The sequence below is a fragment of the Carassius carassius genome, chromosome 23 (genome assembly GCF_963082965.1).
Source record: "Carassius carassius chromosome 23, fCarCar2.1, whole genome shotgun sequence".
Lineage (NCBI taxonomy): Eukaryota > Metazoa > Chordata > Actinopteri > Cypriniformes > Cyprinidae > Carassius > Carassius carassius.
In genome coordinates, this window is record NC_081777.1 from 1,736,092 (window position 1) to 1,755,587 (window position 19,496).

Sequence of the window (19,496 nt, forward strand, 5' to 3'; positions counted from 1 at the left end):
AATTAAATTCCGACCTCTCCTCCTTGTCTTGGCCAGATTACTGTAAAACCTGCCTCATCCAAATATATGAATTTGTGATGGTCATCATCTGCATCCAGCTCCATCACTCTCTAAACATACATTTTGGAAAGAGATTTAGAGATTACTGTACAATGTAGAATTTTTGGGAATGTTTTTACAACAGCCATCTTGAAACTGAACTTACCTGAACATACTCAGTCCTCATTTGCTTCACTCTGTCTGCATTTCTTTCGAAAGGAACACGGTATAGTAGTTTTATAGATACCTGGTGCCTTTTCAGTATGCGTGCAATAGTCGGCAAACTTATGGATCCCACATTCTTGAACATGTCTTCATTGTCCAAGATATGCTGGGCGAATTTCTGTAAGGCGAATATAATTTCTGGCCCGAACCAAATCGACCACAGCCTGCTCTTGTTGGTCAGTTAGAATGTTGCCTCTGCCTCCACTATTTGGCCTGGTCACAATTCTACAGGGAACATTAGAGTAAGAAGACACTTGGTCACATCACCTATTCTGTGATACACATTGGTATGCAGTCATTTGACAATTGAGAGTAGCATAATGTTTAGTGCATGCTGATAACTTACCGGTTCTCATTGCGGAAAGTTCTGATAATTGAGGCCACGGTTGACCTTCTGAGGTTTGGTTGTATCATTGTAGCCGCCTCAGTCATTGTCATGCCATGATTCATGACATGGTCTACAACTATTGCCCGAATTTCATTGGACACTATGCTGTTGCTGCCACTGTCTTGGTCCGTGGCCATGTCCTCTACCACGTTCCCCCACACCTCTCAAACGAGGCCCACGACCACCTCTCAGAAGTGGTGCCTGTCCTCTACCACGTTCCCCCACACCTCTCAAACGAGGCCCACGACCACCTCTCAGAAGTGGTACCTGTCCTCTACCATTCCTTTGACCAACATGTGTTCCTCCCACCACTATTTGACCTCCATTGTGACCTGGATCACCTGCAGGCTCCATGTTACGTATCACTATGCTCTTGCAATTGGATCCCAATCAACTCTTCACTATATACTCATTTCACAATGTGCACTCAATCATCAGTAATGAGTTGGCAGAATTGGACAATCAATTACAAGGGCCTGCATCTATACAGTGCAGTACTGTCAATACTGTAAATAGTTGGAATAGGTGGTACAGTATTTGGGGCCATATACACAGTGTCTCATAAAGCATTATGATAAAATATTAGGCTACATCCATGGATATTGTAGTCTAATTGGTTCATGCTCCACGCTAATTGGTGACAATGAATCTCGTTATCTTGGAACGTTCATGATTTACAGTAAACATGGAAGATTGTTTGTGTGTTTCCATACTAAGAGTAATGCAACAGTTACTTATCATTTTGAGCAGTTGTATCAATTGATAGTTAGATCATTGTAAGGAAATGAACAGACACTCATTTGAAATGTAATGTGTGAATTGCCTTTTGAAATAGTAGCACTTTGATGTTAAGTTGTGTCATATTGAACAGGTGATTTTTGTTGAATGAACAAATGATCTAAGTTTTATGTGTATTGTATCCAAGCAATTGAGAAAAGGGTTAGAGTTTTGAAAAATGTGCATTTTTATCATTGGTTGTGAGTTTTGTGTCTAGAGTTGTGAAAAATGACATCAAGGTTCTGAAAATAGTAACAAAGTGATTGTAAAAAACTGTAAATCCTACTTATATGACCGCCATCAATTCGTAGCAGTGAATGAAGATGTATCATATCGATCACCTCAAGGCTCAGTACTAGGGCCGGTACTCTTCACGCTTTATATGTTACCCTTGGGAGATATCATCAGGAAACATGGTGTTAGCTTTCACTGTTATGCTGATGATACTCAGCTCTATATTTCTTCGTGGCCCGGTGAAACACACCAATTTGAAAAACGAATGGATTGCATAGTCGATATAAAAACTGGATGACGAGTAATTTCTTACTGCTAAATTCTGAAAAAACAGAGGTGTTAATTATAGGACCTAAAAACTCTGCTTGTAATAACCTAGAACGCTGTCTTAGACTTGATGGTTGCTCTGTCAATTCTTCGTCATCAGTTAGGAACCTAGGTGTGCTATTTGATATCAATCTTTCCTTAGAAAGCCACGTTTCTATCATTTGTAAAACTGCATTTTTCCATCTCAAAACTATATCTAAATTACGGCCTATGCACTCAATGTCAAATGCAGAAATGTTAATCCATGCATTTATGACCTCAAGGTTAGATTATTGTAATGCTTTATTGGGTGGTTGTTCTGCACGCTTAGTAAACAAACTACAGCTAGTCCAAAATGCAGCAGCAAGAGTTCTTACTAGAACCAGGAAGTATGACCATATTAGCCCGGTCCTGTCAACACTGCACTGGCTCCCTATCAAACATTGTATAGATTTTAAAATATTGCTTATTACTTATAAAGCCCTGAATGGTTTAGCACCTCAGTATTTGAATGAGCTCTTGTTACATTATAATCCTCTATGTCCGCTGTGTTCTCAAAACTGCAATTTGATAATACCTAGAATATCAAAATCAACTGTGGGCGGCAGATCCTTTTCCTATTTGGCGCCTAAACTCTGGAATAACCTACCTAACATTGTTTGGGAGGCAGACACACTCTTGCAGTTTAAATCTAGATTAAAGACCCATCTCTTTAACCTGGCTTACACATAACATACTAATATGCTTTTAATATCCAAATCCGTTAAAGGATTAGGTTAGTTATAAGTGCCTTGCTTTCCTTCTCCAAACACAACCAGTCAAAATGCTACACTTATTCACCAGGTCCCACAGACACACATGTGCAAACACTAATTGCTTAACTGATCACTAACCAATCACTGCTTTACAGTAGTATAGATAGGCCTATAAATAGGTCAAAGGTCAGATTACCTGTTTTGAACAATGGAGCATCCAACAATGAACAGAGAGCAAGAGGAGTAGGAGGAAGAGGCAGGAAACAACGAGGACAAATACCAATAATAAGAGAAGGAAGGAGAGCCATCTCTGATGAGATTAGGGCAACACTTGTTGATCATGTAATCAACCACGGTTTGACAATGAGGGTCCAGCCCAACTTGAGTTGATTTACAGTGGCGTCCATAATTCAAACCTTCAGAAATGAGAACTGGTATGCAACTATCTAATTTCCGTAATTAATATTTTTGCATTATAGTAATGTACTGTAAAATACGTATGACTGCATAGCATTGCATAAACATTTGTAACTCTAAGCCATCCATTTACTGCACTGCATTGAATGAATGAGGATGGTTATCATGCTGTTGAATTCTGTACAGAGTGGAAAGGCAAAGACATCATCGAGGACGAGGACGCTTGTTTACAGCTGTACAAGAGACTGCAATTAGAAATATGGTTTTGGCCAACAATGCAATTAGGATTCAATGCATGTTTATAGTTTTGTTGTATGCTAATGTATACAACAGTAATGTATGGCCTTATAAATATTTTCTGTTTCTACATTGCATTGGCGTTTCCAGTGTACTTGTTACCCCTCTCAGCAGATTACTTTCACTGTAGAACATTGTTTTGAAATGTAGATATAAGCCTATGAAAGACCAAAGAGCTTTGGATTTAAAACCGTTTACATGGTATATCCAAAAATGTATTATTATAAAAGTGTTTGCCATTTGATGCAGATGCTTCATTCTGACATGTGTTTATGACATTTTGAATGCAGTGTTGAATTTTGAAGGAGATTGGAGGCATTTTTAATTTTGTGTGTGCGGTTTTGAGAAAATGAGACTTAGTTTTGAAAACGTGTGTAAGCAATTGGTAAAAACTGTAACTGTTATTTCCATCACATATTGATACTAAACACAATGAATTACTTGAGATGAGCTGAATATTAAACTGTTGGACCAAAAAGATCCAACAACAACATCACAGTAAACTGATTCACACATTGCTGGATACTGATAAATGACTAATTAGAGTACAAAAAGCACCAGCTGATGACAATCTATACATTGTCATGTACAGATGTACTGTATGTTTGAATGAAAAGCCCAAATACATCTCACAACTCAGTATGGCCCTCACTCTCAATATAAGCACAATACACAGACTGGTCTGACATTTATGATCTACTAAAACTTGTCTGACCTTGTCTGACCGCATGCTGACCATTGCTCTCCGCTGCGAGCTACAACACTATCACTTATTCATAAAGCATAAAGCCTGCTTGTTGTGCAGAGGGCCATTACAGGACATGAGACTTGAGAGAGCATTGCATTACCTGCTCGTGTATTATGAACGGAACAAAGCACGATCACTCTTCGCTGTAACTGAAAAATCCGATGCACTTTAGAAAGTGTTAAAGCGCAGTTGAGAGCCAGTCAGGATCTGAAATTGGGAGAAAAACATAATTGTTAGGCTACATGATAATATTTACTTTCATAATAAATGTCTCTGGTATTACTGGGCAAGATAAGTTTTAGTTTCTTATTTTAGTTTATTTAGTTTTAATACAGTGTATACTTAATACTGAATGCAATATAATAAAGCTAAAAAAAATAATAATAATAAAACATATACAAATGATGTATACTTTAAACTCTTATTTATATTATAATTACATTTTAGTTACAGTTTTAGTAATGTCACTGTCTCTTTTGTCATTTTTATTATTTTTATTTTATGTATATTAAAGTATGTAAGTGTAGGTTAAGTTTTTGGTTTTAGTATATTTAGTTTTATTTATTTAAGTATTTTAGTTATTTAAATATATATGTATTTTTTTTTTCAGTTAAAGTTTATTTCACCTCAAGATAAGAAGAAAACAAACATTACAGTTGTGGTTTCAATTTTAGTTAACGATGATAACCGTGAACTGACCCAAATCATGTTCACATCCTTCAGAGCTTCACGGACCATTTCAGATCTCCCAAAATATCAGCCATCAGCTGTTTAATCTCTATTTATTCTGACATTTAAACCAATTTGCTTCGAATGAAGTATGTATTCATCTATCATGAACACCTCGGCCTGTGTTTGCTGAAAGAAAGTAGCTCACTGTGTTCTGCTTATGTAAGTCCAGAGGAGGAGCGAGAGAGAAGTGGGATGAGAAGAGAAGTGCTGTTTATTTTTAAAGCGGCGTTAGTCACTTGCTCTAGATCATGGAAAGGGGAAAATGTCCTGATGACATCATCGTTCTTCACCAGTTTCCATTCAGAGGGCTTGGATCACATTACAGTGTCCCGTCTGGATATAATCAAATGTTCTCTTTATCGGTTGTTCACACGCTCTCTCACGCACTGGCCTGCCAACACATTGTCCATTTGCTCGTTCAAGATGAAATCAGCTGCTGTTCTCTCATTAACAACATTTTACTCAATAAAAAAAAAAAAAAATGTGTAAAGTCATATCAGGAACCTAGAATTGCACATGGAGCAGTTCTCCTGGTGAGAGACGCCGTGTTGAGATCACATGACGTGATCAATATATCTTTATTTGTTGTACAGGAAATCCCTGACATGATTTGCTGAAGGAATAAATGAGTCATGGCTCAGCATACAGTACAGTGCACAGTAATCCACACTGGATCCACTCCACTAGGGGGCAGTATCTCAGAGCCCCTTCCTTATTTGCAGAAATTTGAATGTAATGTGAATTGGAAATATGTAATGTGTGTTGAGGAGTAGCTAGCACAAAGGAGTGATTCTACCCAATTAGTTCTTTATTTATCTACTCTATTAGTTTATTTTATTTTTGTATTTTTTTGGAAGTGTGATGTCAGTCAAATTTTTATTTTATTTTATTTTTTTTTTCACATCCATTTCTCACATCCATAATTTAAGATGTTTTTAACTTCAAACCATTGCCTCTTGTCGAAACAGGAGTCCATAATCCATACTAATAATCTCCTGTTGTCTGCCATATCAAAATACACCAAAACCCTGTTTTGGCTGCGTATTTCTCTCCTGATTCAGACCAGACCACATTTTCACCGGAGGAAATTATGGATTATGGATGTGTATTTTAGTTTGAACCGAATCCTAACTCCTGAATGTGTTTTTTGTTTTTTTTTTGTTTTTGGTCATCTTCTCCAGATGTTCACTGCTTGACTGGAGTGCTGTGGATTATTGTGATGTTTTTATCAGCTGTTTGGACTCTCATTCTGACGGCACCCATTCACTGCAGAGCATCTATTGATGAGACACTGATGCAATGCTACATTTCTACAAACCTGACGAAGGAACATAACTATCTATTCCTTTAACATTTAAAGTACACACACACACACACACACACACACACACACATTTATATACATATATATATAAATATTTTAATAAGGTAGCTTTAATTGTAGTTTAATAAGTTGTTGCTTGGAAAGCTAGTTTAAAATGATAGCTTGTTCAACACTGATGAAGTTTATTAATAAATATATATATACTGTATATATATTTGCTTTTTATTTAAATGATATTCTTGTTTGCATTAATTTTCACTTTGCTCATATTAAACAATGCATTCAATCTTTTGTGTATTCAAATTAAGTCAAAGATTGAAACTCAAGATATCAGGTAACTAAAAAATGACTATCGATATATATATATATACATATACATACAGACACAACATGAACATTTATAAAAGCCAACTCTCTTCTTGCTCAGTGTTTTCTCAGTCTGTGGATTAGTCAGTGTGTCTTTGCCAAATAAAGCCAGAGGAAGATACTCTTCTTGGGTGAGTTATGTTTCTCATACGCCCATCATTATGTCCTTCTCCTAATTGCACTCAAACAAGGAATCTGGCATGCATAAGACAATTAGGGCTCATAGACTTTAAACCACTCGATCAGTCAGATACAGTTGTAAATTTAAGCGTCTATTGTGTGTGTGTGTATGTGTGTGTGTGTGTGTGTGTGTGTGTGTGTGTGTGTGTGTTTGTGTGTGGCTTCAGTAAGGTGCAGATCATTAGTTCATTAGTGCTGAGCTGTCTGAAATCTATTTTCTGTAACTGATGTGAAAGTCTTTTCATTGATTAAACACACACACAATTACATGGACTCCTACAGGAACACTGCCTAAATTAGATCCTGACCATAAAGAATACAGAGCACAAATCTTGGCCTGTCAAGTGGCTCAATGGAAAGTCTATAACAGAGCATCACAAATCTGTCTCTTCCAAGCAACACCCACCACATCAGTCTCTAACACTTACTAATGAACGTCACTTACACACAATTAGATTTAGATGTTGATTGCAACCTTTATATTTGGAATTGAACCTCAGCTCTGTAATCTGTTGTAGGGTATTCTTGTCTCAGTTTAATTGGCCCTTCACAGTCTTTTTTCAGCTTGATGTCAAGCATTAGTGTAGATGCAGTTCAATAAATGTTTTTTTTTTTTTTTACTTTTATTATATATATTTTTATTTTGTATGCATCATATTCATATATAACATATGTTGTGAACTGAATGTGTGTGTGTCCATTTTTATTTTAAAACATAATAAACACATTTTTCTTGGGTTTGTCAACATCTAGGCAACATTCAGTTTTATATTTTTTTTTTGCACAAGTTACGTTTAAATGTTCTCTGAACACTCTGAAGCAAGTACTAACTTTTTTTAAATGTCTAAACATTTTGGAGCACATTAAAGACCAAATAATGTTGAATGTATGTTCTATTAATGCTACTGGACGAATGTTTCTTCATAACTTTAAGAGAACCTTGTCAGAACGTTCTGATGATGTTTCCTGTTAGCTCTCTCTCTCTCTCTAATTTATCTTCAGGACAACAATTTAAATCTGAGAAAACCTCAAATGTTTGATACACAGGGATGTCCTCAAATTATATTTTATTTTTTTAAAGGTAAGCAAGAAAGTCATGCTTATTGCTATAGCACCTTTTAAGAGCAAGTGTCACAAAGTGATTTCCATAAAAAAAAATTACAAATAGACATATGACAATCAAAAAAACAGATTAGACATATAAATTGTTTTAGAGGCAAATAAAGTTTTTTTGTTATTATTATTATTATTATTATTATTATTATTATCATTATTCTAATATTGTAAAAGTTTAGCTTGTTAGAGATTAAATCTACGTTTTATAGTTTTTATATTTTATATATATTTAAAATCAATAGAAGACAACAGTTTGTCTCCATATAGAGTGTGTGTAGGTGTATTGTAGTTAACAGCCACTATAAATGTGTGTTTGTGTTGGATTTGCACCAGAGACTCAGACAAAGACCAAAATGTTTTCAAATAATATATTATTGCTCATTGCCAGAATGAATCCCATACAATAAATTAAAGCGAAAATGCATGAAACTTTAAATAGACCATTTAAGTTGAAGTACATTTATTTTACATATACATGTACTGTAAATCTGTCTAGATTTACAGCGTAATACATAGTGCTGCTGGATGCAGCGTGTCTGTCTGTCTGTAGGTAGCCAGCCATTCTGAGCATGCTCAGTGCACAGTAGTAGGTCTGAGAGTATCTCAGCTCGAACATACACTTCATATTTCCATTCTTTTATTACACTGTTGATAAAAAGTATAACACTGAAAAGTGAAATTATTGAATGCAACTGCCCTTATTTACTCAATTTATAGCTAAATAGAACATTGGGCAATGACAAAAAAATAAACATCACACAGCAATTACATCTTCTCAAAGTTGGGCATACATACAGTCCCTCCTCAAAAGCCACTGTTAAGTGTGACTGCCCTAATTTGCATCAAAATCAGCATAGACACACTCATTTGATTCATTCTTTCATGTTTAGTGTCTTGATGTGGTCATGCTAGAAGGATATCCTCCATCGTGCTCCTTCATTTTGAGTGTACCATAAGATGACATGCCAGAAAAATGTCACTCTGTGAGGTCTTTGGTGTGAGTGCATGTCATAGTCTATAAGCTCCTTAAAATCTCTTGTAGTCCAGCAGCATACCAGAGACTTGGCCTTTTGCAAAACCGAATGGACAGCGTCTTTAGTGTATCCTTGTACACCTAAACTACACCGTTTCAACCCTAGTTTGAAAAAGGCATCAGACACGAGTCTCTCTTAGATGCAAAGCTCTTTAACAACAGAACTCTGTAATAAATAAACAGCTTTTCCTGGAGTTAGATTGTCATCTTTGTCAGGATACCTCGATGACCTCCATGCTGCCAGAGAAACTGGACTGCTTACCCAGCTTCCCAAATTCCTCGCCGCTTTGAGTTGTGTTAATAATCTCTTCGAACTCCATCTGGCAGCTGCGGCGCTTGTACTTCGTGTCCACTTGTGATACACTGCACACTACTGCTTTCCCGTCCTCGAGCCAACTGTGTCTTTGAAAGTCCAGCGGCTCCGGCATTTTGTCTCTGGGTTTGGAGTTGCCAGCTTGGCCACTGCAACTGTAAGCCGTGCAGGCAGGACCACTGCCAAAGTGCACGGAGCTCCCTGTTCCAGATGGTGTCAAATTAGTGCCCAAGAACCAAGGGCAGTCACCCGTGGGTGTGATTGGGGTGGTGGCTTCATTCGAGCCTCTATGCATGGTCCAAGAAGCAGATGTACCCAGCGGCAAGCTGAGGATAGAAGGCACCTCCAAGTTGGTCTTGCAAATGGGATCCTGGGGTCTTGGCCCACAGTTGCCCTGCTTCAGTTGGAGCGAAAGAGTTAACCTCTCCAAGCCACCATTTTCCCACCTCTCACTTTGCTGGCTCATCCTGGACTTGCTAGTCATGTCAGTACACTGTGACTCCGTAGGGCTAGGGTGGTTCATCGTTGAAGGGTACTTGCATACTTGCAGACTGTCAAGGCTGCAGAGTTTGGGCATATTTTCCAAATCCGATGAGGAGTTGGGAGAAGATTGCTGGTTTTGGTTCGAAAAGTAGACAGACTTGATGTCAAGGGAGAAGGAGCACTTGAGCCGTTTGGTTTGAAGGATTTGGTCGGTGGACAGGTGAAGGGAGCTTAGGTCTTTCTGCAGCGAGGTAGGTGATGGAGGCTTTAGGGTGAACTCTGCAGCTTGTGGAGTCCGCTGGTCGCAGCGATCGCTCTCCATCTTTCGAACCTCTGCCACCTCTTTACTCGGCTTCCCTGCTAACCTCATAGGGTCACAGGGTAGACCCTTCTTCATCTGCAAGCCTCTCTCGAACTCCAGCAGCTGACCCAAGAAGTTGAAGTTTGGAGATATTGATGGCCGACGGTCCTTCACAAACCTACAGAAACGTCAGACATGAACAAATTCAATTGGATGCCAAAATTCATGGTTTTCTGTTTTTAGCCAAGTCTAGAGACATTTATGCAGTTGCTGGTCTGGTCTTGATCTAGCTGGTAAACCAGTGGAGGTTTGCTGATTAAGCTTGTTAAGTTTATCTCAAGTTTGGGACCACAACAGCTAGACAACATATTTTATTTGACACAAACAATATTGTGGTTTGGATGACCCTGATGTAGAAAAAAAATGGTATATGCTTGTTAGGTATGTGTTGAAGCATGGCAACTGGTCTAAACTAGTCCTTAGTTGATCATGAGCTGGTTTAAACTGGTTATAAGATGGTCCTGAGCAGGAGCTATTTGCATACCCTTACGAAAGGAAAATATATTTACCAATATATTTCTTAAAATATATTGTGATATATTGTGATATATTATTTTCCCTTTTTATTTTCTAATATTTTATATATTTGAATACATTTAATAATATATTGATGATGCATATATTATATAATATATTGCAAAATATACAAATGATTGCCGCTTTCAATATATTGCAATATATTGGAAAAAATAAATATATATATATATAATACATAGTGCTGCTGGATGCAGCGTGTCTGTCTGTCTGTAGGTAGCCAGCCATTCTGAGCATGCTCAGTGCACAGTAGTAGGTCTGAGAGTATCTCAGCTCGAACATACACTTCATATTTCCATTCTTTTATTACACTGTTGATAAAAAGTATAACACTGAAAAGTGAAATTATTGAATGCAACTGCCCTTATTTACTCAATTTATAGCTAAATAGAACATTGGGCAATGACAAAAAAATAAACATCACACAGCAATTACATCTTCTCAAAGTTGGGCATACATACAGTCCCTCCTCAAAAGCCACTGTTAAGTGTGACTGCCCTAATTTGCATCAAAATCAGCATAGACACACTCATTTGATTCATTCTTTCATGTTTAGTGTCTTGATGTGGTCATGCTAGAAGGATATCCTCCATCGTGCTCCTTCATTTTGAGTGTACCATAAGATGACATGCCAGAAAAATGTCACTCTGTGAGGTCTTTGGTGTGAGTGCATGTCATAGTCTATAAGCTCCTTAAAATCTCTTGTAGTCCAGCAGCATACCAGAGACTTGGCCTTTTGCAAAACCGAATGGACAGCGTCTTTAGTGTATCCTTGTACACCTAAACTACACCGTTTCAACCCTAGTTTGAAAAAGGCATCAGACACGAGTCTCTCTTAGATGCAAAGCTCTTTAACAACAGAACTCTGTAATAAATAAACAGCTTTTCCTGGAGTTAGATTGTCATCTTTGTCAGGATACCTCGATGACCTCCATGCTGCCAGAGAAACTGGACTGCTTACCCAGCTTCCCAAATTCCAAATTGCAATATATATATAATATATTGCAAAATATACAAATGATTGCCGCTTTCAATATATTGCAATATATTGGAAAAAATAAATATATATAAGAATATATGCCTAATATATTACATGATATTTTCCAATATACTGCAATATATTTTTGTTTCATAAGGGTAGGGTCATCTTAAACCAGTTCATGACCAGTTAAGGACCAACTAAGGGCCAGCTTATACCAGCTAACAAACATATGCTGTTTTTTTTTCAACTGGGAAGGTCCCCATTATGGGATGCTGATGTTCCTGCCAGGCTTCGTGACTAATCAGCATTTTTGGTTGGTGGACAATATGTGACCCTGCACCACAAAAGCAGTCATCAGTATCACAGGTATATTTGTAGCAATAGCCAACAATACATTGTATGGGTCAAAATTATACATTTTTCTTTTATGTCAAAAACATTAGGATATTAAATAAAGATCATGTTCCATGAAGATATTTTGTAAATGTCCTAACGTAAATATAACAAAACTTAATTTTTGATTAGTACTATGCATTGCTAAGAATTTCTTCTGGACAACTTTAAAGGCGATTTGCACCCTCAGATTCAAACAAATTCAGATTCAAATAGTTGTATCTCGGCCAAATATATTCATATCCTAACAAACCATATATCAATGGAAAGCTTGTTTATTGTCAAAAAATTGACCCTTATGACTGGTTTTGTGGTCCAGGTTCACACATGACTATGTTGTTCCACCAACTAGACTGGAACCTAACAAACTTAGAACTTGGTCTAGGCTTGGTCTATCAGTCCATAGAGCATCTGAACATCCAAAGAGCTGCAGTTACCTGTAGGCATCATCTGAAGACAGGCCCATAGTTTTCATGATGTAGGCAATGGCAATAGTTGCAGAGCGGGATATGCCAGCCAAGCAGTGGACGATGACTCTGCAGTTTGACACCTTGGCTTTGTCTGTGGACAGAGACAATAGCAAACCAGTCAAAAGCAGTTCCACTGTTAAACTGCACACCAAGCATGAGGTCATCTCACTCGCCCACCTCGAACGCTGACATCACTCATACCTCCCTCAAAAGCTGGTGCACAGATGGCTCAGGTTAACCAAGCCCCTAAACTCACAGGTCTCTACCGTCTTACAAGCTTGCTTCTAGAATACTCCACTATCCATTCAGCAAACCACAAAGTCTGATGTTCTTACCTATGAACTCGTTGGTTTTTTCCAGCCAAGGAAGCAGCTTCTCACAGTAGCTGTCGTTGATGGGAATGCGCATGAAGTGGTTGTCGCTGATGAAGTCAGGTTTGGGGCAGGTGTTGCTGGCATTTAGAACGTAGGTGATTCCATTCTGAGTCATCAGTTCCTGTGAAAAGATGGATGTTTTTGAAGAAATTTGTACAAACAGACCAATTCCAAATAAGATAGAACTGGGGTGGAAAGGGAATCCACCATTTTCCTTGATCAGATTCCGGTTGTATAAGTGAGTCTGTCACGCATCCTAAAGCTATTGTAAATGAGAAATATGTAGAGAGATAATCTGTCAAAAAAAAGTAATAAAAAAAAAATGTTTTGTTGGTGAGTCTCATGTCAACTTGACAGGGCTAACATTTAAGTCAACCCAACATTAATGAAAGTATTTTCCCGGAATGCATTCAGCTGCCTGTTATCTAAGTAAGTGATGAGACACACTGCAATTCAGTTGTTCCAAGGTATGCACAAACACCCTCCAGGTAAAAGAAAACTATTTCTGGTTATCTGATCATGCCTCATGAATATGTTATGTCTTCACCACAGGAATTATTGAGTGCTAGAAACTGAAAGCATTTATTTGATGTGACGATATTCAAGGGGTCTGTATGCAATAGTTATACAACTTATTTTTTTTATTTTATTTTATTTTAATTCTTGAGGTCCACCAACCTTATTGAGGACGTCTCTCTGGGAGCCCAAGTACAGGTGGGGCAGGATGCAGGTGAGACCGATGTTGGCCACAGGTAAACAGGGTTGAGACAGGCTGAGAGGCAGAAGAGTGGCTGGTTTACTCTCACACAGGTCAGGAAAACAGGAAGAGAAAGCTGCAAAGCCACCTGAAAGAGTACAGAGCAGAAAAGAACTGTTTTAGGATGAATATGTTCGGATATGATTCACACAGAGACCATACAATATCATGTGTACGTACATTGTTCCTACAAACTCAATTACTTACAGTAAGAATGGAATAATAGTAACAATGAAGGGGGTTTCCAAACATCCTAACCGACTGAATTACACATGAACCCCAAACACTAACTCCACAGGGGCCAAGAAGCCCTTCCGCCACAGCAGAAACATCCTGTCGGTTCAATTCTTGCACTAGAATATTATCCAGTACACTTAGTGCACAGTGGATGAGCCTCCGCCAGGATGAAGAAATCTTTTGTGGTATTGTTTTTTCACTCTCTGAACCCATGTTTGGTTTTTTTCACCCAAGCAAGCCAGTTTGCAGTGCTGGGGAGCAACTAATTACATGTAACGGAATAACGTAAGTTAATTAAAAAATTTATTTATAATTTTTTTTTTTAATCTGACCGTATCAGTCTGGTTAACCCTGCCTGCTTTCAATGCTTGACAATGACTGACAATTGAAACATCCTTGAGAAATGTATAAAAGTAATCAAATGTAATCAGATTACTTTAATAACTACTTGTACATCACAAGCAGGGTAAACCTATTACATTTCCAAACCAACACTATAGCATGAGCTGGAGCATCGGTCGACACTACTGCTGGGTTGCAAGAGTGGCTAAGCTCCTCTTTGAAAAGGAAATGAGAAAAGCAATGGTCTGCATGTGTCTGGTTCTCCGGTCTCCTGTTTCCTGAATGATCTCATCTCCTCTCCCTGTGACCAGCATCACACAGCGGGAACACTGACACCCAACCAGAGCGCTCACCCAACCCACGGTCTCACACACTTTCATGGTGAATGATTCCAGCTTCTAAAGTCCCCTTCACACCGAGGACCATGAATATAATGATATAAATAAGACATAGTTTTAAAGGATAGTGAGTCTGCTGTATAACGATAAACGGCACAGAGGAATGATATTGTTAAAGCTACTTTCAGAAAGATTTTATGAACAATAAAAACACTGACAACCAATCAGAATCCATCCTGATTTAAAGAGCTCAAGCACTCAAAGCAACAGACGACAAAACTGCTGCTTAAGCTTATAATAAAAAGAACGTCATCGTGCATTGCTGTGGACACTGATAAAGTTGTGTTCTTGGTGCGATCGGGACTTTAGTCTAATTTTAGTAGAGAAATGTAAGCATTTTATTGCTAAGGACCCCCAAAAAGCAATATTATGGAGTTTTGGATGTTAAATGCCAATGTGCTCAAATTAGAAAAAAAACTGCTTTTTGTATAACACTTTTAAATACATTCTACACAATACATATAATTCCAAAACACATTGACAACATTTTACACATCTATAAAACTCATATATTATACACGTGATTAAAATTGTTCGCATAAAAGTAAAAAAAAAAAAAAAAGTGACCTGCTTAACACTTGCCCACTCATTTTCTGGCCTCAGTATTATTTATGTATTAGTTTGTTATTATATGTTTGGACCATGCACACTATTTTAACAAAACTATTTTCTATGCAATGCATTGTACCAGACTTTGCCAATGGCTTAATTCCATCTGCAACTATTCTGGGATCCCTAATGAAGAAAAAAGGAACTGCTGATTTGGAATCAGTCCTCGCTCAGCTAAACATCTGAGACATGATACCTCAGATGGGGCAATGACATCATCACTCTGAATTAGTGTTTGAGTTTGCCTGAGACATACAGGAACATGCAAATCAAGCTGGAGAAGGACTGTTACGAAACAGGGAGAGATTGAGAAACAAAATAGCTACAGAAGAAGCGAAACATTTGTAAACAGGCAATAAAAGCAGATGCAATCATCTGCATTAAGTAATGCATGTGGCTGGAGAAGGCAATTATTCATACTTCATTCGATTCAACATTTACTAACCCAGTTCACAGCAGAGAAAGAGTTCTGACCTTTCAGTGTGATGTTCACATGACATCACTCGGCAAGGCCATTCGATATGTTATGTGAGTCAAACCAAACAAACCTGTTTAAAATACCTTTTTGTGTGAGTCACAAATGACATCATTACCCGCTCTTGTCACGGAAAGAAGTGTCAGTGTTACTCGATTCACACCGGTGTAACTCAGGCCATTGACTTCATGCCAAGATTTCACCAAACTACCAGGAAGCTGTTTCAAACCAGTCACTCCGTGAGTTTTGACTTCATAAAAGTGCAAGCTGAATATTCAAATCAGCTACATGCTTTGTTTTAAAGCAGCACCTGGCCCTTTAAGGCCCAGCTCAAGGGCTGTCTGTTTCCAGCTATGAAAAGCAGCCGCCAAGCAGGATGACATCATCGCTCTGCACGCGGGTGGCCAAAGAGCCGTCTCGGCTCACATATGCACCCCAGAGGTTTTGACCCGGTGCTCGGACATGCTCTGACACGAGGTTTTAACATCCCATGACTGAGTAGCCTGCTTTATGACATCACAAGCCAAAGTGAAATCAGTCTCCGGGCCATGCAGAAAAAGAAAAGCATGACAGAGAAATAGGAGGCGAGCAGACATTGCATTGACTGAATTAGTGCAGACCTGGTTGGCTGACATTCCACAGGCATGATGTCAGCGTGTCCTACTGCGGACAGACAGCCGGAGCCAATCCGCTCTGAGGGCTGCATGACATGTGGCTCGCCGAGATAAAAATGACTTCATTATTGATTTTAGTGTAGGTTTAACACACATTCAGTGTTCCAAGCAACCATCGTGTTTTGCATGAATTACAAAACTTTCAGAAAGTGCTTACATTGAAAAATCTGATTTGAGTGTAAGTGAATTAAAAATTAATACAAAAAATTAAAAATAAAATACATAAATACACACACACACACACATTCATAAAATATAACCAATATAGAAGTATAGAATTATAAAAAAATTTAATAATAATATATATTTTTTAATCTAAATAATCTTGATTTTGCGTGTATGAATAATACATTTACCAATATTTCTGTCATTTTCCAGTATGATTTTTTTTTTATATTTTAGATGTTACATTTACTTGAGAAGCAAAACGACTGAAGAAGTCTTGTTTTCTGAGAAAGGGATCAAAATTAAGTCAGTTCAGGACCAAATATATGAAAGTGGGGGTCAGAAAAAATGTCTGTTTTGGCAGATATTTGGTTCTTGTTTTAAGCATAGACTGACTTCATTTTGATCCGTTTCTAAGAAAACAGGACTTCTTAAGTCACTGTGCACCTACATTAAATTAATTTGTAATTAATAATGCTTCGTTTTTTGCACTAAAAACAAGACAAACACTGAAAAAGAACAGCAGTGAACCTCAAGCGACTTAGTGGCAAGATCCACAACAATGTGATTTGGTTTTTCTGAACATCTGGTTTGAAATAATACAGCTTCTGAATTAAGAGTTAGGAAAAAAGCAGCGTAGATCCCCTCTCTGGTGAGCAGAGAGATCTCGATGATATCAGTACCCAAAAATATCCTCAGCGCTCCACATGGTGCGCAGGAGTTACACTTCCAGACTGGAAAACTCAGTGGTTGAGTAAAACAATCCCCACTTTCAGAGTTTATACTGGCGTGATCCTAATATAGTTGTCTAATAAACCTGCCTTTTTTTACTCCCTTTTGTAAGTTGCTTTGGATAAATGCATTTTGTTTTGTGCAGATTGTATTTTTTTATAGAACAAAAGCAGAGTTGTATCTGCGCTTTTTGAAATGAAATCAAAAATGAACAATGTGTATTATGTGAGTGTGTGAGGACTAAAGACAGATCTGTAGTACTTAGGGCTTTGCTTAGCTGGAGCTTACAACAAGACTGCTATATTTGTCAAAGAGGACATGATACTCCAGCAAGTTCAGGCACATTGAGATTGATGGAATGACACTATGTCATATTTCAGATCTCACAATACTGTACTTCTGCTGTTGATGTCAGCGCACAATACATTGAAGGCAGTTAAAATCTGCATAAAAACAGTATTGCAAATCTCCACCTGAACTTTTGTCCTGCAATGTCCCTAAATCTGATATGTGAGAGAAGATGCTGCACCGAAACAGATGGCATTACCTCATCATTTGGGACAAGCTCCTTGAATATCACACACTAAAGACCCAAAGGTTTCATTTGAAATATTTATCAATATTTATCAATATTGAAAACTCAAATACTATTCATAAAACATTGAAGACAGTTTCTATTTCATCTTATACAGTACACAAACAAACCCGTTTTATAACGTAAAGTACTTAAAAAACACGTTGTTTATTGTTGATGTTTATTTTAAATAATATTTCATTTAAGTATAATAAATACTTATTTGATTTTAAGTATATCAAATTAAACTAAACTTTTAATTATATATATATATATATATATATATATATATATATATATATATATATATATATAATTTAAATGATATTCTTGTTTGCATTCACTTTCACTTTGCTCATAATAAACAATGCATTCGATATTTTGTTTATTCAGATTGTCAAAGATTGAAACTCACGATATCAGGTAACTAAAAATCGACTGCACCCCCCGAAGCAACTTGTCATCAATGTCCAAACATAAGAAGCAGGTCAGAGAGATGCAATAACACAGAGTGAGTGAGACATACACTTGCATATGCACGCATACTGTAAAGCAATTATGCACCCAGCCTGATACTCTTCCCCTAACAGAGTGGCAAGGTATAAGAATAATAATTAAAAAAATGAAATGGAAATGAATCACGCAAGTGCATGCAAAATCCCTCCGTGTCTCTAAATCCCCCACGCGCGCGCTCAGTGTCCTGCTCACCTCTCAGATCTCGCCCTTCCTTGATGCGCCTCACGCGCATCTTCAGCCTCATCTCGCTCTCGTGCATGTCTGTCCACAGCGGAGGAGGGATCCCCAAGTCAACGCGCAGAAGACCTCCACAGTCCCCTCGGAGCTCAGACGAGCGCTGGACACGGATCAGAGGAGGAGATGTTTCATCTGGCGCGTCTCTTCGCTTCTGACTCTGGCTCTGCGCGCTCCTGCTCTCTATTGTTGAGCCTCCTCCCTCTCTCGCGCGCGCTCCCTCCCGTCTGTGAATGAGCGCACTGGCTGTGCTCTACTGGGGCCTGTGTTCAGTAATAGCTCATGTGTAAGGCATGCAACCACATTCCTGACTCATCACACAACTATGCGGCCACCGATGGGGAAGAGCGTCTCGGTGCGCGCAGACGCAGTGTGTGTGTTCGCAATCAACAAACGAGCCCTAGTTGCTTTCGAGTGACCCTTCTGCTTACTATACAGTCATAGTCGTTTCTTATGTAGCAGCTCATCATCACGTGCATGATCTGTGTCCTGTCACTGGGAAGTCCGTGTTGACGGATAGCCTATAGCGCTTCAACAGAAGAACAGTTTGTCCTGGAATTAATAACGGATGACGTCATCCATCAATCATTAGCCGTTAATCATGCATAATCATATCATGATGAGATAGATAGAGCCAATCCATTATATGTGACCCTGGACCACAAAACCAGTCATAAGGGTCAATAAAAAAAAAAAAAAAATCGAAATATTGAGAAAATCGCCTTTAATATTATCCTAATGAAGTCATTAGCAATGCATATTGCTAATAAAAAAAAATGAAGCTTATTGTTGGATATTACTACAAATATAGCTGTTCTACTTGTGACTGCTTTTGTGCTGCAGGGACACATGTCCTTTTCTCTATGACAGATGCATATGCAAAAACGCATAAAGTGCTAAAAGCTTAGTTATATGGTGTTTTTTTTTGGGGTCAAA

The 19,496-nt window shown here is 38.0% G+C and overlaps 1 protein-coding gene across 2 annotated transcripts; it reads right to left on the reverse strand.

Moving 5' to 3' along the window:
- Positions 1 to 8,258: 8,258 nt before the first annotated feature.
- On the reverse strand, positions 8,259 to 19,041 carry LOC132101195 (dual specificity protein phosphatase 8-like). Of its 2 annotated transcripts, none has more exons than XM_059505930.1 (5): positions 18,519 to 19,041; positions 13,526 to 13,692; positions 12,809 to 12,968; positions 12,441 to 12,564; positions 8,259 to 10,212 (listed from the first exon to the last, which is right to left on the reverse strand). In XM_059505930.1, exons 1-5 carry the CDS (start codon positions 18,583 to 18,585, stop codon positions 9,150 to 9,152), a joined length of 1,581 nt encoding a protein of 526 aa, XP_059361913.1. In that variant the 5' UTR covers positions 18,586 to 19,041; the 3' UTR covers positions 8,259 to 9,149. The 2 variants fall into 2 exon arrangements, with proteins under 2 accessions (XP_059361913.1, XP_059361914.1); XM_059505931.1 differs by lacking the exon at positions 18,519 to 19,041 and adding an exon at positions 16,286 to 16,463.
- Positions 19,042 to 19,496: the final 455 nt, after the last annotated feature.

Bases quoted from the DNA above. Each gene is read 5' to 3' on its own strand.
- LOC132101195 (XM_059505930.1), bottom strand. From the start codon at position 18,585: ATGCACGAGAGCGAGATGAGGCTGAAGATGCGCGTGAGGCGCATCAAG. The intron at 13,693-18,518 runs GTGAGCAGGACA...GTACTCTTTCAG, and splicing joins GGAAGGGCGAGATCTGAGAG to GTGGCTTTGCAGCTTTCTCT. The intron at 10,213-12,440 runs GTAACTGCAGCT...ACGTTTCTGTAG, and splicing joins TCTTCAGATGATGCCTACAG to GTTTGTGAAGGACCGTCGGC.